General features: G+C 36.8%; 2 protein-coding genes across 5 annotated transcripts in view; both read left to right on the top strand.

Moving 5' to 3' along the window:
* The window catches only part of mboat2a (membrane bound O-acyltransferase domain containing 2a), a 56,294-nt gene extending 54,921 nt beyond the window's left edge, over window positions 1-1,373 (top strand). The window contains exon 13 of the mRNA XM_084392555.1: window positions 1,101-1,373. Coding sequence (XP_084248681.1) covers window positions 1,101-1,269 — 169 coding nt within the window. The 3' untranslated portion in view covers window positions 1,270-1,373. The remainder of the gene's footprint in view (window positions 1-1,100) is intronic.
* Window positions 1,374-4,793: 3,420 nt separating this feature from the next.
* Window positions 4,794-24,519, top strand: part of kidins220a (kinase D-interacting substrate 220a) — a 51,174-nt gene continuing 31,448 nt past the window's right edge. For 2 of the 4 annotated variants that reach the window (XM_084393249.1, XM_084393248.1), the window contains exons 1-18: window positions 8,371-8,533; window positions 10,087-10,185; window positions 13,436-13,534; window positions 14,734-14,832; window positions 15,007-15,105; window positions 16,104-16,202; window positions 16,437-16,634; window positions 16,728-16,826; window positions 17,039-17,137; window positions 17,256-17,354; window positions 18,489-18,666; window positions 18,744-18,908; window positions 19,000-19,179; window positions 20,745-20,910; window positions 21,145-21,296; window positions 22,189-22,475; window positions 22,845-22,985; window positions 24,254-24,485. In XM_084393249.1, coding sequence (XP_084249375.1) covers window positions 8,402-8,533; window positions 10,087-10,185; window positions 13,436-13,534; window positions 14,734-14,832; window positions 15,007-15,105; window positions 16,104-16,202; window positions 16,437-16,634; window positions 16,728-16,826; window positions 17,039-17,137; window positions 17,256-17,354; window positions 18,489-18,666; window positions 18,744-18,908; window positions 19,000-19,179; window positions 20,745-20,910; window positions 21,145-21,296; window positions 22,189-22,475; window positions 22,845-22,985; window positions 24,254-24,485 — 2,623 coding nt within the window. In that variant the 5' untranslated portion in view covers window positions 8,371-8,401. Of the gene's footprint in view, window positions 4,900-6,179; window positions 6,268-8,370; window positions 8,534-10,086; window positions 10,186-13,435; window positions 13,535-14,733; window positions 14,833-15,006; window positions 15,106-16,103; window positions 16,203-16,436; window positions 16,635-16,727; window positions 16,827-17,038; window positions 17,138-17,255; window positions 17,355-18,488; window positions 18,667-18,743; window positions 18,909-18,999; window positions 19,180-20,744; window positions 20,911-21,144; window positions 21,297-22,188; window positions 22,476-22,844; window positions 22,986-24,253; window positions 24,486-24,519 lie in introns of those variants that run through there. The other 2 variants (XM_084393250.1, XM_084393251.1) reach the window with 2 other exon arrangements.

Raw genomic sequence — 24,519 nt, 5'->3', positions numbered from 1 at the left:
CATTGTAAACCCAACTGCACCACTGAGCCGTTGATGAGAGTTATTAGCGGAAGACATGAAGCTGACGGGTAAAAATGAGAGGCTGATTTTATCTCTCCCCGCCGCAGCCTTGCCTCGTTCATTAGACGGCTTTACGGCAGAGTCTGGTGACACTTTATGAGCTAGCGGAAGACCGTGTATTTCACAGCTTCTGCTGAGATAAATGAAATCTATGATGGTAATTTGTTGGAGCAGGGCTGTTAAATGAGTCTGCCTGAAGAACACATAAAGCATTTTCATTAAAGAGCCAGAATTAGGTCAAGAGATTGGTGACCGGCCACTGCAGATCTGATCGAAGGCTGTGGGAGACCAGTTCATCTCAGTGACAACAACACTGGGAAATCCAAGATCCCATTGGAAAGTAATATAGCCGACTGCATAAAGATTGGAGGCCTAGTGTATAAAGCTTAGATTTCATCTTAATTTGTGTACTCGCAAAAGTTTTTGAATTTATAAAACAAATGTTATATAAAGCACACATATTATATTATCCCTAATGTTAGAAGATTGCACAACTTTTTTTTTTTGTTTCCTAATCATGTAGCTTATAGTTTACAACACATTTTTTATTATTATTATTTATTATTTATTTTGTCATCCAGACATGCAGGATGGATTTATCAGTGCAATAAACTTGTTCTGCAGTAATTATTGTAAATATCTATATATTTTTCTTGTTTATCAATAAGAAATATCTTGCACTGCTAAAAATAATTTTATTTCTTCTACCATTATTTTTCAAAAATGTACCATATTTTACCTTATTTTTGCTGGAAACAATTTGTTTTGTAAAATTGTAGTTCATAATAATAATAATATTCGATTTATTTTAATTAAAATAAATTATATATTATATAATATTTTCAGATTTTTTTATTTTTTATTCATTCAAATCTATGAGTGGTAAATGTCTTTAAAAAAATTTTTTTTCTAAATGTGTTTGGTTAATTTAAATATTTATGTAAAACTACCTGTCCTGTGTACTAAGCATCAAAAGTATAATCAATAAATGACAAAATCACATCACTAAAATTCCTAATGTGTCATTTCCCCCTTTTCAGCTCATGGTACTGCTGCATTCACCTGATCTGCGTGTTGCTGGCGCTGGTTTTACCTGTGAAGTCCAGACGCAGGAAACAACAGGAAGAGCCGATCAGCATTCAGGCCAGTGAACAGAACTGTCTCTCCTCTCCTGACAACAACTGCAACCAGAAGCAGAAAGCCACATGAGGGCAGGACGGGCTGCGTTGTGAGGAACTCTGATATCAACACTGAGAGACACAGAGCGGCCATTTCCTCCCTCAGATCCGAACGACACTGACAGTGACATTAACAAGGCATAAACTCCAGCAACAATACAGAGAAAAGAGACGGTTTCCCCATAGTTGCCCTGTTGGAGTTGGTCTCGTTTTGGTTTTAAATAGGAAATCTTCATAGGATTGTATGAAAATGGGGTGATTGATTATAGAATATGGTATATAATTGACTTAAGTGTCAGTTAATCTGAAGTTGCCTTAAACCCTTCGTATATTTAGCTCCAGAAGCCTCGTATGGGGATCGTGTTACATAGGAACGGACCAGTCATTGTTGGCTTATAGCTTCACTACATTAGTGCAGGAAGTCTAGCACTGGAACCAGCTTCCACGGTACCTAGAGAGGGTTTCTGCCATTGTCAGTTAAACAAAGTAACCTCTTTTCTGTTTTAGTTCTTCTCAAAGGAAATGTGTGCGGTAAAGAAAAAAGTCCAGTCGTGTGTTGCCAAACTTGCAGGCCTTAAGTTCCTATGTTTTGCCATTGTTTCATCTTTATTCTTTGTTCTTTCTCTGGTTTTCTAGTAGGTTCATATCTGCTGCTTTCTTTGGGAACAAGGGTCAACCTTAAGGGAGTGTCTTCATTTGGAAAATTGTTTTTGTCAGTGATTCTTGTTTATTTTATTTTTTTATTAAGGGCTTTTGGTTGCATTTAAGGGTTGTATCAATGCTGTTTTTTTTAATGGGTGGTAGGTTTCCTCAGGGCACACAGGTCTCGTTTTAGACCATGACAAATGACCAGATGTTTCTCTACCATCTATGTTTCTACTGCAACATTTCTCAATATCTCAGCATGTTTGTGTGTTTTTTTATGTTACAGACATATATGGTAAGTGCAATAACCTGTATCTTTACAATGGGTGCATGTTAAAGGGTTAGTTCACCCAAAAATGAAAATCATCTACTCACACTCAGATTGTTCCAAACCTGTATGAATATCTTTCTTCTGCTGAACACAAAAGAAGATATTTTGAAGAATATGGCTAACCAATCAGTTGACGGACCCCATTGATTTCCATAGTATGGAGAGAGAAAAAAAGTCAATGGGGTCCATCAACCGTTTGGTTACCCATATTTTTCAAAATATCTTGATAAAATGTTCATTTTTGGGTGAGCTTTCCCTTTAACACATGCAGTTTCAATTATTCAAAATCTATTTTTTTTTCCAATGAATCCGTCTGTACTCTTGGGCCCTAAAGAAACCTGTACATTTTGTGATATCATATAAGGATATTTCTTGAACTTTGACCCCCTAAAAGGTCTCAGAGAACTTTGCTCATTTAATCCAAGTGTCTGGAAAATCCAACTTTTTCATATTTCACCCAGAATATACTTTTGGATAATTATGTTGTTGTGTTTATTTTATACCAAAGGTTTTAGCCCTTGGTCAGAGCGACTCTACATGTTAGTTTTTTATTTGGTAATGAAGGGCTGAAGGGACTAAAGCGTTTACCAAAGTGAGTGTCGCTGTATTCATGTTAACTAAGCCGGTTCGGTAAGAAACAGTCGTGAAGTTGACCAGCCTCCGTTTGGAGAAAACGCTCTGAACCAGCCCCCTGTGGTTTCGTAAGCACACTTCTCTAAAGTCTGATCGTATTTAGACTCCAGACATGTAAAACCGTGATGCATTACAGCCCTTGTACCAAGAATTTTAGCAACCGCAAATCGAAAGATTAATAAATCTGCAACTCTGCTGGAATGGCTGCTGGTAACCGTTCAATTCAATTCACAATTCAGTTTATTTGTACAGCGCTTTTCACAATACATATCATTTCAAAGCAGAAAAATGCATGACTGTACACAGTTATATACTGTATAATTTGTCTCTCTTTCTTATTTGTTTTAACTGCCCCAAGGCAATATGTCCCTCAGTAACCAGCGTACTAACTAGCACCTCAATGCAAAACTTGCTTCAAATGTCCAAAGTGCCAAATCACACGAGGTGCACAAAAAATCACTTTATTTGTACGGGTTTACAACAGGGTGAGAGGTTTGTACAAAAAAAAAAGAAAAAGAAAAAAGTGATTTATTTGGTCTTAAACTGACATTATTTTTACCTACTGATATTTTGGGAGGAATTCTTTTTCACTCTCTCCCTATTTGCACTTTTGGTAGGGAATAAGTCGGGAGTCGTGCTTAAGTAGAAAAACTGCCGAAGCAATGCAAGAAACCTCAGTGCTACTCAACGGTTAGAGTATGTGCTTAATAGAAGTTAAACGGATGAATTTGCCCAAAATGTTACATTCATTGTAGCAACAAAGGAAAATCAGGATGGTGTTCCAGTGTTATAGGCTTATTTTGTAAACATGCTCCATCCATAGAATGATGTTAAATGTGCGTTCATTGCTGTTTATGTGTAAACATTGTCCCTTTGTTCAGATATTGCTCATCTAAATACAGATAATCAGCATCTTGATTTTGTTGAGGCCCTAGTAATAGTGAAGGCACAGTTATCTGTAAAATGTTGGTTCAGTCATTTTCATACCGTTTGTAACTACTGATTTTGCAAAGAATGACCCAAAGCTGTGTGAAACTGTAAACTACTGTAATGCTTTTTAAAACCGTGCATTTGTTGTCCGCCAGTCACCTCAGCTCTGTTGTTTGTCACTGTCTTGTTAGTCTCTAGTGGTCATTCAAAAATTATTTGTGATTGTGGCCCTTAGTGAACTTGCAAACCGAAGCTGAAGTTTTCCAGATATTGCAGAATTAACTTTTCCATTGTAATTCCTTTTACTGACTGGTTGTGATGTTACATAACCTGACAGTGTACAGCAAAACTAAGGATGTTAATGAAATGTTATAAGTTTGTGGAGAGATAAAGGAAAAGTAATACCTAATATGTTAGCTATTTCAATATAAATAAATTTACCAATATACATTATAAAACAATTTTTAGAGAATTGTCAAGAAGGGGGGAAAAAAATCACTGTCTCCATTTATTTCTGTAATAATCATGAATTGAGATGTGATCCCCAGTATTTGAATTGTTTGATGAAATGAGTGCTCCAAGTTGTACCAAGCAAAACGATTTTTCCTTTAAACAAAGGACTTGACATGAAAAATTAATTCCAGTACAATGATGACAGACACAAAACAAATAAAACATATTTTCCTTCTCGGTATTCATCTCAGTGTTTTTGGTTTTCTTATAGGTGATTGGTTTACCACAGTAATATGACATTGAATGCATATTTTAAAAAGAATCATACCATGGATGGATGAATAGATGAATGGATGTTTTTTTTTATCTATCTATCTATCTATCTATCTATCTATCTATCTATCTATCTATCTATCTATCTATCTATCTATCTATCTATCTATCTATCTATCTATCGTCAAATTAGAAACAGACAAATAAATATGGGCGTGTTTTGTGTCCTGCAGTCAGTGGGCGTGTTTTGTGCACAGTGGGCGTGGACATAGTTAATTTTAATTTCATCTACACCCCGTGTTCCCTCAAAATGGCTGTGGTGTAACGCAAGATTATGGAAAACAACAGAGTTATGTGAATTATTATCGAATTACTTGGAACTTCTTGCAGGGAGATGTAAGTTAATTTACAATTTGGACTTCTGAAACAAACTGATGTGTTTTTTAAAAAAAAACGTGAGCTCTTGTCAACTATTTTGTCATTTTCACGTGAGTCACAGTAAGTTTATATTCTTTTTAAATGCGACGTAGTAGGTTTGTAACATTGTTACAAAGAGAGAACAGTGGCTGTACACAGTTCAGCGACAGCTGTCAGGACACGTGCTCTTCACTCCAGTGTTGGTTGCAGTGTAGCCTGTATAATGTTTGTTTGTGAGCACTTGTGCATGAATAGTCGTCATTTTAATTTCCAATGTTGCTGTCAGTTTCAGAAAAGTATGGTATGATACTCATTACACCTTTAAGACAGTGGGCAAACGCGTTTAAGCTGCTTCAAAAGTTGTTTTTCACGGTGCTTGTGTAAACTTGTTTACCACTGTGCCGTTGTGCCAGGAGCCAGTGATTCCCAAACCAGGAGTGAGTAACTGATCCCCCAGGGAATTCCAGGGGTGTTTTTTTCTTTGTTAAACAATGAATATATGTGTATGTATGTATATAAAACAAACATAATTATATTATTTTGCTTTCTCTCTTTAAAATCAATTGGGGAAAATAAGTAATCAATTTAAATGTTGAATTCTAATGAATATTTATTGTGTCAAAATCAGTTTTGAATATGTTATAAGGTATTTAAACAACAAAAAGAATCATTCATATTGCAAAGTAAAACTATTAAAAAAAAGGTTACTCATAGGCCAGTCTAAAAATGCTACAGTTAATTTCATACGGTCACCCAGCATCTCTGTCTCTCTCTAATGGGTTGTTGACTTTATGGCTAGAGATCATGTCTATTATAAGAACTCAGTTTATATATTTAGAGATTGCCATGGTGCTGATTACTTCCCACTGATGTGAAATCCATATGTGCTCCCAGTCCATTGACTTTTAACAAACATTTATACAGAATTTTTTTAAATTTTTATTCTTACATTGAAATTTAAGTTACACTGAAATTGAAAAATTACTATTTCTTTCATAAATCCTGTATGCTAACACCCACCCTTGAGCAAAGGCGTGTCTCATTAATATTAATTACATGTGAGCTGGACCCTTCAGGAGGCTTACTCATAACATCAGACTTCATTAATATTCATGAGTCAAGCTTGACTAGTTGGATTCACTGCACGTGTATTGGACGTCTCTCCAAAGAGAGGTGGGGCATCACACTTCCTCATGCATTATTCATGAGTGCCTGGAGTGACAGGCAGAGCCCCGGACGGCTTGTTAGTACACTACACACACAGTCTGAGTGACAGCGTGAGTGGAGTATCAACAGCACAAGGATAGGCAGGCTTTTAAACTCATCTCACAGGGACTTTGGCTCAAGGTGAGTTTGCATATTATCAGCCTTCTTGAGTGTGAAGAATAAAGTTGAATGAAAGCATAGTATTTGGGTTATCTGTTAGGAATGGGTTATCTTCACTCGTCTTTTGTGGGCTGGGGAGAGGGGGTGAACATTGCCCTGTCAATATTTGGCTGAGGGGCTCTCCGTGATTGGCTCTCTTCATTGTGTGATGTCTCAGGAGGACAGCTGGGATGCTTTCAAGGGTGTGTCAGCAGTTCAGAGATGAACAAAGGCTGATGGAAAAGGATTCTTTGCAATACCGTATCTGTCACCTTTTGATATTTAAGTTTGTCGATAGGACTTGTATCTTCTGTAACTAAGTGGATTTTGGGCACTGAGGCCCCGCTGGGTGTTTTTAACCTATTATGATGCCTGGCATGTTGTCAGCTGGAAGTGGCTTATGGTGTCCGGCTTTCATCTTTGATGGGTTGTACCGGGGCTGCTGAGTTGGCAAGATGACCCTGGAAAAAAGTACACGCTTTTGGCCTCATTTACTTTGTTTGAATGCTTTATTATAGTGATTCATGCTCATGTTATAGTAAAACTTAACATTTAGATCTGTCTAAATTACTCCCTCTGAAAGTGTTTGGACAAAACGTTTAAAATATATGAATGCCTTTTCTATATATAGCAACATCAAACCTAGAGTCATTTAAGATTTATGAGACAAACATTTTTGTTTGGTTTTAAATATAAAATAGGATTTGAAATTTAGACAATGAAGTGTATGGATGCTGTTTTGTTGTGTGTGTGTGTGAAGCTGATGTCATACATTGTCTAAAAAGGGTTTTTTGACACCAGTTGAATGTAAATAATTGCAAAATGCATACAGTTTTAAGTGTGACTTAGATGTCCAAAAAGAGTAAGAAAGTGTAAGATACCATACAATTTTCTTCTCGACCATAAATATCACTAAATATCAATGCATTTATTGAATGGTTATGCTTTTATAATTGTTCTGGTTACTTTAAAATTGTTTCTTTTTAAAATTGCATATCAATATTAAATAATTAAATAATCAATAAAACGTTTTGAGGTTAAATTGAAATAAAAAAATTTTTGGGGGGGGGATTTGTTAATGAAGGATTTTGTGTATATTGTCCTTAATTTAGATTTGTATGATAAAATGTTTTGATTTTATAGTGAAATTTTAAAAGTTAGATTATTGGGGTAAGACGACTCCCTGAAAATTGGTTTGTGCAGGTGATTTTATTTTATGTAATAATCATTGTGAACCATGAATTATTAAATTAAATTAATTATATGCTAATTAAAAATAATAATAATTTTGTATTATTATTTAGAATTATATAGTGTAATTCAGATGCATCTCTTTGACTCAATTTCAGTTAATCAAGTAAATTTTCAAAATGCATAAATATGAGAATAAATATTGGAAAACACAGAATATTTGATTTAGTATTTCACATTAATGGCATCGTCCCCCATCTTACCCTACTTTTTGAATCCACTGTTTAAACTAGCTCGCATAATTTCATGTGACTTTTTTTTCCCACACAGTGAAGATTGATGAGTGATATAGAGCACAACTTCTTCCATAGAAGTGTGCTTGTTGTGTTTTAATGAATGGACTTGGAATACAGTGTGCATTTCTGAGGCCAAAGTTAAGCCTTGTTAATATCCTCAAACTTTGTTTTTTTTTCCTTCTAAGGACCATTAAGAGGCTTGAACTACTTCCTTCATTCTTCAGAATAACAAATTAGTATAAGCTTTGGGAAAAGGTTTTGTGTGTGTGTGTGTAGGCAGTAGTGCGCTGATAATAAGCCCAAAGAATATTGGTATAGTAGTCCCTGTTTATTGCTCAGACAGCATTAGAGGCTTTTTAACTTCACATCATTCGGGCTTTATCCTAATCGATATTGATAAGATAGTCGCCTACTGTCTGTTCAGTTGACATGCGGTTCATCATTAACTCGAATGGTTTGTGCAATCCAGCAAGACTGGGCTTGTTGCTGTGTGTCTTGTTGTTCCACATCTGCTCTGCTTCAGGAGGAGAAGCCTGTCTTTTATAATGGCTGAACAGAGGAGATTTTCCTTTAATGATGTATCTCTCCTGCTCTTTTCCACGTTCTCCAGTGGAGCTCCCAGTGCAGCCATGGATGTGAGCACCTCTCTGAAGATGAGTTCCCTGACCATTCAGAGTCTGTTCAGTTACGTGGAGGAGGAGAACCTTTCGGCCATCAAAGCTCATCTGGACAAGTACAGAGAGGTGGACACCAGAAGTGAAGTGAGTGTGTAGGAACCCTTGAATATCACTTCTTACTTTTTGTAACTTAGCTTGGTGTTCGTTAAATATACATGAAAATATATTTGTTTGAATTTGATTTCGCCATAGTGCTGAACTCACATCAGACAGCTTCGGAATCATTACTTTATTACTGTACCACTCACTTATTTGCTCATTCACCATATATAATGTTGTACATGGCCCATGAAAGGTTTTTCCTGATTTCATATTTTCTGATTTTAAAAGTGATGTAAATATACATACACACACACACACACACACACACACACACACACACACACACACACACACACACACACACACACACACACTCACACACACTCACTTATTTCTATAGCCTATATATATGTATATGTATGAAGACTTCAGGTGAAAAAGCCTCTAAGACCATCTAAAGGTTTTGTTTAATATTAACACTTTTATCAGGCTCCTATGTATAGGTTTCTACCTAAGTACCGGCATTTCTGAATGGGCTCAGGCTGGGATTTAGTGATTTTGAAGTGAAAGTATTTCATGAACGTATACTAGGAGCATTCACTCAATATTATTATCTCATTTTTGACAGAGGTGGCTTTTAGAGGCTTTTGCATTGGAGGTCTTCATACACACACACACACACACACACACACATACATACATACATACATACATACATACACACACACACATATATATCTATATATATATATATATATATATATATATATATGGGCTGTGAAAAGATTAATCGCGATTAATCACATGCAAAATAAAAGTTTGTGTTTACATAATAAATGTGTGAGTACTGTATAATTTGTATATATAAATACACACACTTGCATGTATATATTTAAGAAAAATGTGTTATTTATATATACAAATATTTATATTTACATATAATATAAATGATATGTAAATATATAAAGTATATACATGCAAATACTTCTTAAATAAATACATGCAAGTGTGTGTATTTATATATACAAATTATACACAGTACTCACACATTTATTATGTAAACACAAACTTTTATTTTGCGTGCGATTAATCGCGATTAATCTTTTCACAGCCCTAATATAATACGATTTTCTGTATTGATTTGAGGCTCTAAAAATTAAGTTATGAAAAATAATAATTGTATTTTACAGCACAACGTACAGACCACATAAGGATACTGTTGTTGTTGTTGTTGTTGTTGTTGTTGTTTAGACTACAAGCAATATACCTGAATCAAATGTGAAACTGAAAACTTGGGAAAACTGTATTTGAACTCTGCACAGACAGTTCTGTTTAATGGGTTCTGTCACACCAGTATCATGCTATGTGTAATGTTTAAATGTTATGGTTAAACTGTGGAAACAGTGTATTTACTGTAAACATGTTTCTTGTTCATTTCTGCACACTGAGGAATGAATTGAAACTATTGTCCTTGATAACTTGCTCAATGCCAAACATGTGGTACATAAACATTAGGATGAAACCTACTCTGAATATTTCTTTTAAATTTGCTTGCCCATTACTGATATGTACTAAGTCGTTGTCTTCTGCTGTAGAACGGCCAGACTGCTCTCATGGTGGCGTCAGAGCAGGGCAGTCTAGAGATCGTGCAGGAGCTCATCCGGAGGGGAGCAAACGTAAATTTGGATGATATTGTGAGTAGTTCTTCACATTTGAACACAAAACACACACAGCAGAGAGATACAACATGAGATATCATGTAGGCAAAACATAAACTTGCACTTGTTTTTGGAACAGAATGGCATGATTTCATTTAACAATTTTTATTGAATTTCTATTAAACCATGTAGTATTTTCTACAGCACATGTTGGACCAAATGTATACAAACATATTATGGCTGGCTGTGCTATACAGATATTAATCAGTATGTAAGATACCAACCCACCCAACCATCCCAGTTTGTCCCTTTAAATCCAGATCTTCCCAAGAATGATTGTCCATTGAAGTGCTTGTCCAACTAAGGAGTGCTGCCGCTTCACTCTGATGATAACACCTTAGTCATCCATATTTAATGGTGTTTGCAAGCTCTCATAGTACTCTAAAAAGGGGGCCCAGACCTTCCTGAATGTTTGCAAGGAGCCTTTAAGGGTATAACTGATCTTCTCAAGCTTCAGGAAATGCATTACATCTCTAATCCACCTTGTGAAGCTGGGGGGGTGCCTGCTCCTTCCAGGAGAGCAGGATGAGACGCCTGGCAATCAGGGCCGTGAATGCTATAAGGGGGTGATTTTGGGGGCGATTTTCAGGGGTAAATCCAAATTACAGGGTTGGGGGTAATGTTTTTTTGAAGCATCTTAGTGTAGGCGCCAAAGATGTTGGCCCAGAACGTATTAAGTTTAGGGCAGGACCAGAACATATGTATATAATCCGCTGGTTGGCCTTTGCAGCGAGGACATGCAGGGTCCACATTAGGGTAGATTTTCACCAGCCTTGTCTTGGTCAAGTGTGCTCTTAGAACTATTTTAAGTTGTATCACGCTGTGTCTTGCACAAGGAGACGATGTATGACCTGAGTCAAGCACAGCCTTCCAGTGATCATCTGTAAATTCCTCCCCGAGATCATTCTCCCAAAGTCTCCTGACATCCTGCAAAGAATGTGGGGAGACATTGCATATGCTGTTATAGAGAATCGAGATTAGACCTTTATGTGAAGGGGATAACGAAAGGATATGGTCGACTGTGTTGCTCGTTGGAAAATCTGGAAAGGAGGCTATACTTTTCTGGACAAAGTGCTTAATTTGGAGAAATCTAAAGAAGTGAGACATGGGTAAATCGAATAATTGAGAGAGTTGGGCAAATGATCCGAACTTGCCGTCTACATAAAGATTGGAAATAGACTCAATGCCCTTCGAGGACCAAGTTCCGAAGGTAGAGTCTGAGAGAGAAGGTGGGAAATTATAATTATTCTTTATGGGAGAATGCACCGACGTTGTCTGCAACTTAAAATGTCTTCTAAATTGAGACCAAATTCGAATAGAGTGATAGACCACTGGGTTAGCGCAGAATTGGCTTTGAGGGGGAGGAGATGGGGAACAAAGTATGGAGCCTAGATCAAATGAGCTAGAGGCACTCCATTTGCGTCCAGGCCTCGTGCCCATCGGAACCCCTTCTTCCCAACCAGTGTAACATTGTCTTTATATTACATGCCCAATAATAGTAAATAAAATTAGGTAGAGCTAGGCCAGCTAGCTTTTTATGTCTTTGGAGGGTGCTTCTTTTGATTCTGGATGGTTTACTGTTCCAGATAAAAGATGATATACTACTCTCCAATGAGCTAAAGAATGATTTTTTTTAATCAGGATGGGGATATTTTGAAAGAGGTAAAGAAATTTTGGTAACATGACCATTTTGATAAGAGTAATTCGGCCTGCTAGGGACAGCGGGAGATTCATCAATCTAGCCATGTCTTTTTTACATTTTTCAAACAAGAGGTTAAAATTCTTAGTGAAGAGGGACAAAAAAGCAGAAGATATTTAAAGCCCTTGTTGACAATTCTAAATGGGAAATGTGATGCAGGGATTGAGGTGGCTGCCTGATTAAGAGGAAACATCTCGCTTTTTTCTAAATTGATTTTATAGCCGGAGAGGTTTCCGAATTGAGTCATGATGTTGAGAATGGAGGGAACAGAACTTAGTGGGTCTAAGACATATAAAAGAATGTCATCTGCATATAGGGAAAATTTGAGGTGTGAGGCCCCAATGCTCTATGCCCCGAAAATCCACAGATTGTCTAAGAGCAATGGCCAGCGGCTCAATGGCAATGGCGAAAAGCAGTGGAGATAGACTACAGCCTTGACGTGTGCCTCTGCCAGGAGAGAAATACTCTGATTGCTGTCCATTAGTAATTACTGTGGCTGTAGGATGAGAATGGCATGATTTCATCAAGCAAAGATTGTCAGTCACACCTGACTGCACTTTTTTGCAAAAGAGTCAATGAGTCAGTAGTTATGCTTCCATACAAAGTTGCGAATTTAATTTATGCACAAAAGTGGAATATCGCATAAAAAAATGAAATAGGCACTTCCTGAGAAATTACACAAAATATCTGTAATAAAAATCGGGGAAGCCACTGTGGCTCTTTTATCTGACATCATAAATGACTTGTGCATCAGAGTAATCAGACGAAAACCAATAAACACTGTCATGTTATCTCGCCTGATGTTTGTGAAGGCAATCATGTGAGACAGTTGTGGGAGGTCATCTAAATCCAAGTCCAAACCAAATCATTGTGATGACAGACTTTGGCTCAGGTATGTCAGAATAACAAAAAAAAAACATTTGAGATGCTCTGTTAGTACAGTTATCCAATCACATCCATTGTTGAGACGGTCACGTGAGTAAAAAAATTTTTTTAAATGATTCGGTAAATGTTTCCAGCATTTCGTCTTATTATATAAAAAAATGATCCGACTCAATTGAGTGCATACAATTTTATTTTATTTTTTTAATGCTCAATTTTAGAATTCATGCACATCTTAGCATTTCCATCCAGCTTTTTTTTTTTTTTTTTTAAATACGATATCCCACAATTCACACAAACGTACGTGGATGGAAACATGGCTAATGTCTGAGTGTCTACAGTTCTTTAACCAGATGTATGATTTCATAGGTGTGGGTGGGCCGTAGAATCTAAATAATTGGTACCCTGCACTGTCATTTTGTAAATGACTAGATGACGACGTTTACAGGCACAAACACTTTGAGCTTCTCACACCAGCATATACACAGTATAGTATATAACCTTTCTGGTGACAGTCGAAGAATCTTTACTATGACCACCTGGTATGACCAGCTGGTATGATCTGAAACTCTACAGACATCTTCTAAACTCAGGATCTTTAGATGTCCATGTAATTAAATAAGCACTTTTTTCCACTTGTCTTAGGATTGCTGGACCGCACTGATTTCAGCTGCTAAAGAGGGACACACTGGAGTGGTGAAGGAACTCCTGGAGAACAATGCCAATGTGGAGCATCGAGACATGGTAAGACACAGAATAAAGACATGGGATGCCTTAAAGAAGGTAATTATACTTAAATCAACAGTTGCTCTTATCATTGTGAATGATGTCTTTCTTCAACTCCTTGAAATATATATATATATATATATATATATATATATATATATATATATATATAAATATAATATATATATTTTTTTTCTGTATATTTTTGTCAAAATTAAGGTTGTCAATCAATTTTAAATAAATTAATTGTATTATATTCGGTAGCATTTTACAATAAGATTTCCTTTGTTAATGTTAACTGCATTAGGTAACATGAACTACAGTAACAACTAACTTGGTTAGTGTTAATTGTTACATTTACTTATACATTTTTTAAATCAAAAATTATATTTGTTATCATTAGGTAATGCTCTGAACTAGCATGACTAAACGATGAGCAATTGTATTTTTATAAACTAACATTAAATAAAGCTTAATAAATGCTGTATTAATATATTGTTCATAATTAGTTTAACTAATGTATTAACTGATGTTAGCAAATAAGACCTTACTGTAAAGTGTTACCTTATATTTCAAATTAATTAATCAGTGAATGATTTATATAAAATTCCAATTTAATTGCATCATATACAAATAAAAAAAATATTATTTGTGAATTGATTACATCTGAATCAGATTGTTTAATTAATTAAATTATTAAATATTTTTTATTAAATTAATTAAATATTTTTTGACTAACAAATTGTATTAATCAAATTAAAAACATTTGTGGATTATATATTATTTATTAATTTGTTCAGTATTTTTAATAATTATTTACACTAAATTAACATTAAATTCAAAGCCGTAATCTTAAAACTGTGTATCCTCCACTGTCCTATCTGGATTAATTTAATTCCTACCTTACTGAAACATGTGATACTCTGTATTTAAGATTAGCAGTTATGTGTGTAGTTCCTTTATATATAGATTTTTGAGCATCATAGGCACATTTAAACATTCGAAATGGAATGTTTGAATGTGCCTGATGCCCATAAATGCTGTCTGGGAAAGCAGCTAAAGCTTATAATAACAAATAAGGAAGATAAAAGACAGCCGGTAGTTTGAGTCACTCCCTGACTCAGGGAAAATGTGTTTGTCCACATAGTCCTGTGACTATGAGATTAGTATTAAGGACGATCATGTGGGAATATAATGACCTTGGTATGTTTGTGTAGGGGGGCTGGAGTGCGCTCATGTGGGCCGCGTATAAGGGACGTGTGGAGGTGGCACATCTACTGCTGGAGAAGGGAGCAAATCCAAACATCACCGGACAGGTCCGCACAGCCTTTTCCAGTTCTGTAACAACTCTTTTAAACATTTATTGTACATTTAGAAATGCTCAGAGATGATGTCTGAGGTGTGGGTGAAAATGTGGCCCTATATGAGATTTCATCTCTAGGCTTGAGTGTTTTCTGCGGTGTGTAATTGATTTTTGTCTGTCCCAGTAGTACAGTGTTTACCCCATCATATGGGCGGCAGGAAGAGGCCATGCGGAGATTGTTCAGCTGCTGCTTCAGCATGGAGCCAAAGTCAACTGCTCTGACAAGGTGCTTTATCACTCCCATCTCTTGACACGCTGACTTGAGCTTTCACGAGATTCATAAACACTGATAGTGAACAAAAAAGCCAAGTCAACTGTTTCCACATGAAACCGATAAATGCTTTACACTACCGTTCAAAAGTTTGAGGTCAGTAAGGTTTAAACAAAAGAAATAAAGAACTCTTGGTTTCCACAAGAAGCAGCACAACTGTTTTCAACATTGATATTAATAAGAAATGTTTCTTGGGCATCAAATCAGGATATTAGAATGATTTCTGAAGGATCATGTGACACTGAAGACTGGAGTAATGATGCTGAAAATTCAGCTTTGCCGTCACAGGAATAAATAAAAATTTTAAATATATTAAGAAAGAAAACACTTATTTTAATTGTAATAATATTTCACAAATTACTGTTTTTACTTTTTTTATTTTTTTTCAATCAAATCAAATGAATGCATCATTGGTGAGTATGAGAGACTTCCAAATCCAACATTTTGAATTAGTGTAAATACTTTGCAAAATTGTGCCATATTGTTTATTTATTTATTTTTAAATAATAGATAGATGTTGAATTGCAACAACAACAAAAAAAAGATGCTCACACTGATTTGCACTTGTTAAATATTGAATAGAAAAATAATAAGTTGATATTAGTAGAATTGAATTGCAAATTTTACTAAAATTTCTGTATCTCATGGCCAAAAATGTTTTCTTTTAATGACAGAAGCAACATGATAAAGTAAAATGCACCTCTTTTTAATAATTGCATTTATGAGTTATTCTAATTTCACTACCAATGTTATTATGCCAAGTAATATATTTAATTCTGTAAATCAAGGATTCGAATTCTGTGAACAAATAATCACCACATTAATAATTCATAGATTTCAAGTTATGTAAGGCTTTAAAAAAGGGCTCATGCAGAGTTTGGAAAAAATCTTTAAAACATTAAGCTTGTTAATCAGATCTGTTAAGTCATTTCATTGTGGTTTTTCGTTGTCAGTACGGCACTACACCCCTGATCTGGGCTGCCAGAAAAGGCCATTATGACTGCGTGATGCACCTGCTGGAGAACGGCGCCAATGTGGACCAGGAAGGAGCGGTATGCACTTTGTGTTTTGAAGTGAAATTTAAGGTGGTTGTATAGTAACAGACGCAGAGGAGTAAGATGCGTGGCTCAATTAATCTAGGAAACTTCATGCAGTGAGATGCCAGTGCACATTGTGCTTGTAAGACTGAGTTTTGACATTCTTCAGGTGCACCAAATATGCTGATGTAATAAAGTCACTGAAATATGCATTGTTAATTCTATCCCATCTCAATATCTCTCCTGTAGAACTCGATGACTGCACTGATAGTGGCTGTGCGTGGTGGTTTCACTGAGGTGGTGAAGGAGCTGCTCAAGAGAAACCCCAACATGAATATGACTGATAAAGATGGCAACACGGCACTGATGATCTCTGCTATAGAGGGATACACTGAGATTGTCCAAGATCTATTGGACGCGGGCACATATGTCAACATCCCTGACCGGGTAGAGCTTCTCGTAGAGCTTCTCATTTAACCTTGAGTGTTAGTATTTCAGGCATCTTGAAATTCCCATTCGTCTTGTGCTTGTTTGTCTCAGAGTGGTGATACTGTGCTTATCGGAGCCGTCAGAGGAGGTCATGTGGAGATCGTCCGAGCTTTGCTTAATAAATATGCTGATATTGATGTCAAAGGCCAGGTAACTGCATCTCTCTCACACCACCTCTTCAATATTTCAATCGTCTGCATCCATCAGCATAAAGTCCTAAACTCTAATCTATACAGAACAGCCTCTTTGTTTTAATGCCCTTTTCACCTCATATTAGAAACGTATTATTAATCCCACGTGATTAAGGAAGTAGCTATCACGATGACCCAGGTCATATGATTCTTTTTGGCTCTTTATTATAGGATGGTAAGACTGCCCTGTACTGGGCTGTCGAGAAAGGTAACGCAACCATGGTACGAGACATTCTGCAATGCAACCCTGATACTGAGGCCTACACTAAGGTAAAGACCTGATTCTTATGGGATTTTGTATTGTAATCCTATATGAAAATTATGAATATGGTGCTAAAAATTGTTTACTGTAAAGAGTGACAGAATTCTATTTACATTAATGTGTCAGGATGCAGAGACTCCCCTCATAAAAGCCACCAAGATGAGAAACATGGAAATTGTGGAGCTTCTTTTGGACAAAGGAGCCAAAGTGTCAGCGGTTGACAAGGTAAGTGTGTGTGTGTGTGTGTACATACACTCACTGGCCACTTTATTAGGTTATCAACTGCTCGTTAACACAAATATCTAATGCAGCAACTCAATGCATTTAGACATGTAGACGTGGTCAAGACGATCTGCTAAATCTCAAACTGAGTGTCAGAATGGGGAAGAAGCGTGATTTAAGTGACTCAGACCAGCCCAACCAACAACCATGCCACGTTCATTCAGAAACTGCTGAACTACTGGGATTTTCGTGCACAACTATCTCTAGGGTTTAAAAAAGACAGAGAATAGTCTCGATTTCTACTGCGCCATTCAAATGGTAGGGTCAGAATTGGTCATAAACATGAAATCATGGATCCATCCTGCATTGTATCAACGGTTCAGGCTGGTGGTGGTGTGCAGGATATTCTTTGGATCACTTTGGGCCCCTCAGTACCATCTGAGCATCGTTTAAACGCCACAGCCTACATGAGTATTGTTGCTGACCATGTCCATCCCTTTATGGCCACAGTTTACACATCTTCTGATGACTACTTCCAGCAGGATAGCTCAAATCATCTCAAACTGGTTTCTTGAACATGACAATGAGTTCACTATAGTCAAAGAGCTTGCACAGTGATCAGATCTCAGTCCAGTAGAGCACCAAAATCTCTGAGGAATGTTTCCAGCACCTTGTTGAATCTAAGCCACCAAGAGTTAAGGCAGTTCTGAAGGCAAAAGGGGGTCCAATCTGGTGAACCTAATAAAGTGGCCTGTGAGTGTATATGTACATGTATGTGTAATTTATTCCTATTCAATGTCACATGATCCTTCAGAAGTCATTCTAATGTGCTGGTTTTGTGCTCAATAAACTATTCCTCTTCTTTTTCATGTTAAAAACCAGTTGTGCAGTTGTACAGTTGTTGTTTTTTATGATTCTTTTTTAATAAAAAGTTTTTTTTAAACCCAGCATTAATTAGAAATACAAATATTTTGTAACATTATGAATGTCTTCTGTCTTTTGAATGTTTGAATGTCTTTTGATCAGAGTAATCAATCTTTGCTGAATAAAAGTATTAATTTCCTTTAAAAATAAATGCATAATACTGTGAATTTCTGCATTTGAATATTCTCTAAATCTTAAATGTCATCTTCTCAGAAAGGTGACACAGCCCTGCATATTGCCATTCGTGGAAGAAGCCGTAAACTCGCCGAGCTGCTCTTGAGGAACCCCAAAGATGGTCGTCTGCTCTACCGGCCCAACAAAGAGGGAGAGACACCGTACAACATTGACTGCACGCACCAGAAGAGCATCCTCACCCAGATATTTGGAGCCAGTGAGTACTTCTCAAACAAAAGTGGTTTGCACATTAACATGTCTGTCTACAAACAGCTCTGATGTATTCCTCCCCAGAGCACCTGTCTCCTTCTGAGTGTGACGGGGACATGCTGGGCTATGACCTGTACAGCAGCGCTCTGGCGGACATCCTGAGTGAGCCCACCATGCAGCCGCCCATCTGTGTGGGGCTTTATGCTCAGTGGGGCAGCGGCAAGTCCTTCCTGCTTAAGAAACTGGAGGGTATGAGCCACAAATGTCGATTCAAGATCTGGAAGGCCTTGTTGTATTTTTACCATCTGATTGAGATGTGAGTATGTTGTCACTGTATCAGATGAGATGAAGACGTTTGCCGGGCAGCAGGTGGAGCCGTTGTTCCAGTTCTCGTGGTTGGTGGTGGTTTTGACTCTGCTGCTCTGTGGATCTGTGGCTCTGGTCCTCGGCTTCGCTGTTGACACAAAGCTGGCCATCGCTGTGGCCCTCAGCCTGCTCACCCTACTGTACATCTTCTTTGGTGAGCTGTCTTGCCTTTCATTACAGGCTGAGTACAAAAAAAGGAGAATAATTCCTATGGGATCATAGTGCAACATATAACAGAGAAGGACAATGGGTGTTTACACGACAACGATGTACCAAAAAATGAAAAAAAAAAATCCTTTTGCGGTTTCCGCATATAGGCGATAATGTCGTCAGAACTATCCCTGCTCACACAGATCTACAAAACATCTAAAAACGTTGTATTATGCATGCCAGGCCAGTAGTTGGCGATGTCACTTTGTAAAGAAACGCTATAGACTGAACACGTAATAGGCATGCTCATGAAGTCACTGTTTTTACAAATTCGTGTTTCTGTAGTTTACACGGCGTTGATAACGGTATCGTTTTCATAGATTGCACTTTGAATCCCATTTTCAAAAGTTTGCCTTTTCAGGCCCCCAAAACATCTGTGTCGTGTAAATAAACGGCCAAAATGCGAAGTTTTCCGTTTTTAGTTGATAACAGTGTCGTGTAAACGCCCCCTTAGGCTTTATAGTAAACAAATTCAAAGTAGTAAGCCAGAATAAAACAATATATAAATTACAAATAAAAAAAGTTAATACATACAGTAGAACAATAAATCACAAATACAGTAAGAAATACATGCAATAAATGTATTAACAATAATAAATTATTGTTATGGTAATAATAACTTATTACTATTATTATATCTATAATAATATAATCATTAATATGAATATTTAGTAATCATATTAATTATTTAATAACAAGAATTATTATTATTAGATATAATCTTGCTAATATTAAATTATTATTATTAAATTTTTTTTTATTGTTATTCAAAATGAACAATTATTTAAAAAAAAATGAAAGTGGATAAATTAGTGTCTATAAAGTTATTGTAGTGCAGCAAAGATTGAGCTGAGGTAGAGAAATAAGAAAGTATAGTCAGGGGTTTGAGCAGAAAGATCATTTGATTTAGTTATTGAGTGTCTGACTACATGGTTGTACTTGACAAATTTGGTTTTGTTTGACTTGAATACTTAAGTTTTCTTATCAGCTCTACCTTTATATAGATTATGGTTGAAATTGGACTAATATCTACCCCCTGGGGTTCATAGAGCCAACCATTCCCTAATTAGCAAAATAACACTTACTGTGTAGTTATTTTGTAATGTATATTTATTTTATAACCCTTGCTTATGATTATTCATCTCATTACTATTGTAATGCAATTATATTTACATGTACAATGGACACAAATACGTTTAATATTCAGATTAGAACTCAAATGATAGAGGCTTTTGTTGAATTTATATATTTATTTATCATTACATTTTGACCCATTTACTCCTTAATATGAGGGTTCATCCTTGGTTACCAAGAGGCACTAAACTGTACATATATACGTGTCCACTAGAGTGCAGCAGTGTACTTCCAAATCTCATGTGGATTGTGAGTGGAATTGCCTGTTCTGCATTTTATCCTGTTTTACATTCTCACAAACTTCTGGTTCAGTTCATATCAAAAAGTGACTTTGCATCATCTCGGTCTCCTGTGCTTTTTGTATGGTGTGTGCAGTGTTGGTGTACTTTGGTGGGAGAAAAGGAGGGGAAAGTTGGAGTTGGGCCTGGGTCCTCAGCACCAGACTGGCCCGCCACATCGGCTACTTGGAGCTGCTTCTCAAACTCATGTTCGTCAATTCCCCCGAGCTTCCGGAACAGACCACCAAAGCCCTGCCTGTCAGGTAGAGCTGGCACATCCATCCACTTCAACAGCACCCAACTACCTTTTCTTTTTTTTTAAGTTGGGTTTGCTGTGTTTAAGGATGTAATTTACTTTGCCGAATGATTTTGGGAAGGATAAAGAAATGTTGTGACTATTCTCTTGACGACATTATATTACCTGCACATTCTGTTGAAACACGCACATGTTTGATGCTCATTTTCAGTCAGTCTTTTTTTGTTCTCCATCTGTCCAGGTTTCTGTTCACAGACTATAACCGTCTGTCGAGTGTGGGAGGGGAGACGTCCATGGCTGAAATGATAGCCACGCTGTCCGATGCCTGTGAGAGAGAGTTTGGCTTCTTGGCCACCAGACTTTTTAGGGTCTTCAAACATGACGAAACTCAAGGTGTGTCTGTAGAATATGTAGCATGAATCTTGACAGTAGAGGAAAAAAAAGCAAAGCATTGTTTGTGTGTTTTTTTTTTTTTGTTATTATTATTTGTTAAATGATTTCCTTTCTAACTTATTTTATACAAGACACACAATGCTCTCTGTAACAGTGAAATGTACCATAGTAAAGGGTCTTATTAGTGTCTTATTTATCTTAAATCAGTGTTATTTTAGTATTATTTATATACTGTTATAGTATTTTTATTTTATATTTGAATAGTTCAAATTTTAGTAATTTTGTTATGTGCTTTTGTCATTTTTATTTTATTTGGTAACACTTTATTTTACAGTGTCCTTGTTACACGTTACATGTACTTAACATAGTAATAACAGTAAAATATGCATAATTACATGCAACTAACCCTCAACCAAACCCTAATCCTACACGTTACATGTACTTAACATAGTAATAACAGTAAAATATGCATAATTACATGCAACTAACCCTCAACCAAACCCTAATCCTACCCTAACCCTGTAAGTACATGTAGTTGCTTAATATTACTCAGTACTTAAATATATAATTACTCTGTAACGATGACACCTTAAAATAAATTGTAACCTTTTATTTTTTTAATTCTTTTTTAATTTCTTTCATAATTATTTATGTATTTATTTTTTATTATTGTCTTATTTTTTATTTGAGACAACTTGTGAATGGAAACGTGCATCATAGCCCCAGCCATAGTGAAATCCCATTAATCCATAGTCATGCTCTACATACTGTAGATCTACATATTAAACATCAAGAATGGTTTGGCTTCAAACATGGCTCATCTAATCACATTTTATACCGTTTTGTCAATATTTTACTTAATCGACATGTGCACTTTTTTTTTTTTTCACAGGAAAGAAGTGGAAGAAGACCTGTTGCGTCCCCTCCTTTGTGCTTTTTGTGTTGACGTCGGGCTGTCTGATCACAGGCATGACCCTACTGGCCATCTTCAAGGTGGATGGAGAGAACCTCACGGTGAACGCGGTTCTGATCGCCATGGCCAGCGTAGTGGGTCTGGCCGTGCTTCTGAACTGTCGAACCTGGTGGCAGGTGGCGGACTCTGTGCTGCACTCTCAGAGGAGGAGGCTACTCAACGCTGCCAACAGTATGCACAAGCTCAAGAGTGAGGGATTCATGAAGGTGAGCCAATGATACTAATATAACATGTAATGTGCTTATGTATAGTCATCACTATTACATTTGATTTAATTTAGCTGACATTTTCTTATCCAAAGTGACTTACACTAGGCATGACTTGAGGAGACTGAGATAAATCCTCTCTCTTCCATGTTAACCTTGACTTGCCTAGCTGTCCACAGTAAAATCTCATAAATGAAAATTATTATTATTATAATTTTTTTGTGTGTGTGTGGATAGAAAATGTATTTGTCATATTTTAACATATTTTGCAACCTTTGTAACCTTACAAACCCAGTTCGTAAACCACTTAGTCACACCACCGTGGTTCAGAAATTCAGGTTTAAGATTTGTTTCCTTTCTTTCTCTCAGGTTTTGAAGTGTGAAGTGGAACTCATGGCTAAAATGGCTAAAACCATTGACGGCTTCACTCAGAATCAGACCCGACTGGCTGTCATCATCGATGGCCTGGATTCCTGTGAGCAGGACAAAGTACTACAGATGCTTGATACGGTGCGTTTATGTTTACGCTATCATGCACAATCCTGCATTTAAGCCTAGTGTAAAACCTCATTGAACATCTCGCATATAACCGAATAACAGTAGACAAATCTTATTTGCTGTCAGGATTGCATTTGCCTGTGTATTCAACTAATGCCAAGAAGCTGTTGATGGCACAAGCCATCTATCTCCACTGTAAATATAAAAGACTCATTCAGTCTGAGCACATTCGCTTCCAGCTCTTGACTAAATGGACAAACAAGGTGCCTCGTGTCGTCTCTGTGGGAAGAACAAGCTCATTCACCTCTCAAACATCTCATAGATGTGCAGCAGTGCTTAGAGTTCAGGCTTGTTTAGCTCCAGAAGTTCAGATTCCTCTCTCCCAGCTGGACTAATGGAATTTCCTTCAGCTAAATGTCATTATTTGGGTATAATCCTCTTGTGTTGGCAGCCTGTTCACGGCTAATGAAATCTGCCATTTACCAGAGAGCCTGCAAACTAAGAGCCTCAAAGATTCCTTTGTGGCGCAATTAGCCACATCTCTTTTAAATTCTGATCTTTTTATCTCTGATTTTAAAAAGAATGACCAAATTGGATTTTTCCTTCAAGCTTAATATTGTTCCAATTGGTAAGGCTGATGTTCCATAGGAGAAATGACAGATATGAATGCAGATAAGTTGGCGTGGAGAACCGCAATGTCAGCAGAAATTTTGCAGCAATCGCTAAATGATGCGTGCCGGTCCACAAATCAGTATCCTGTGACACTTATACACGTTACAGCGTTCTTCATTAGTCTGGAAAGTCCCATCACATTCAAATTAGTACATGTCTGGGTGTGTGTAAACGTATATAAGGTGGCTTGTGTATGAACACACACATGATCCACAGTATATATTTGGAACTATAGGTCTGTGTAACATAGCTAGTCTACCGGTAATAGAATTACAACTAAATGACTTCTTTCATTCTGAAGCGGTCTGACAGTGGAAGAGGGAAAAATATGATATTTGTTTTATATTGCACATATAGATTGAGTTAAATCTGTGTGTTTGTTCACTGTTTTGGTTTTAGCATAATCTTACTATGAATTACATTAATTTTCTCCAGAGAAAGAGCACCCATAGAGCATTAGGATAACAAAAAAGCTCTTCAAAACAGACCTACCATAAATACCATATGATACCTAATGCATTAATTAATATTTACCAGTTCAACCTTATTGTAAAGTGTTGGCACTGTTTAGGATGTGTTTAACTTTCTCTTGTCTCTTCTGTTTGCAGGTTCGAGTGCTCTTTTCTAAAGGCCCCTTCATCTCCATCTTTGCCAGCGACCCTCATATCATCATCAAAGCCATAAACCAGAACCTCAACAGTGTGCTACGTGACTCCAACATCAATGGCCACGACTACATGCGAAACATCATCCACCTGCCTGTGTTCCTCAACAGTCGTGGCCTCAGCACCGCCAAGAGACTCTGCATTTCCACACCAGCAGATCAACTGAACTCTGATGGTCGGTATAGAGACGTTTCCAAAGGCTGAATTCC

The sequence above is a fragment of the Rutilus rutilus genome, assembly GCF_951802725.1.
Source record: "Rutilus rutilus genome assembly, chromosome: 21".
Lineage (NCBI taxonomy): Eukaryota > Metazoa > Chordata > Actinopteri > Cypriniformes > Leuciscidae > Rutilus > Rutilus rutilus.
The sequence above is the reverse complement of the archived record's forward strand: the minus strand, read 5'-3'. Positions and strand labels throughout refer to the sequence as shown.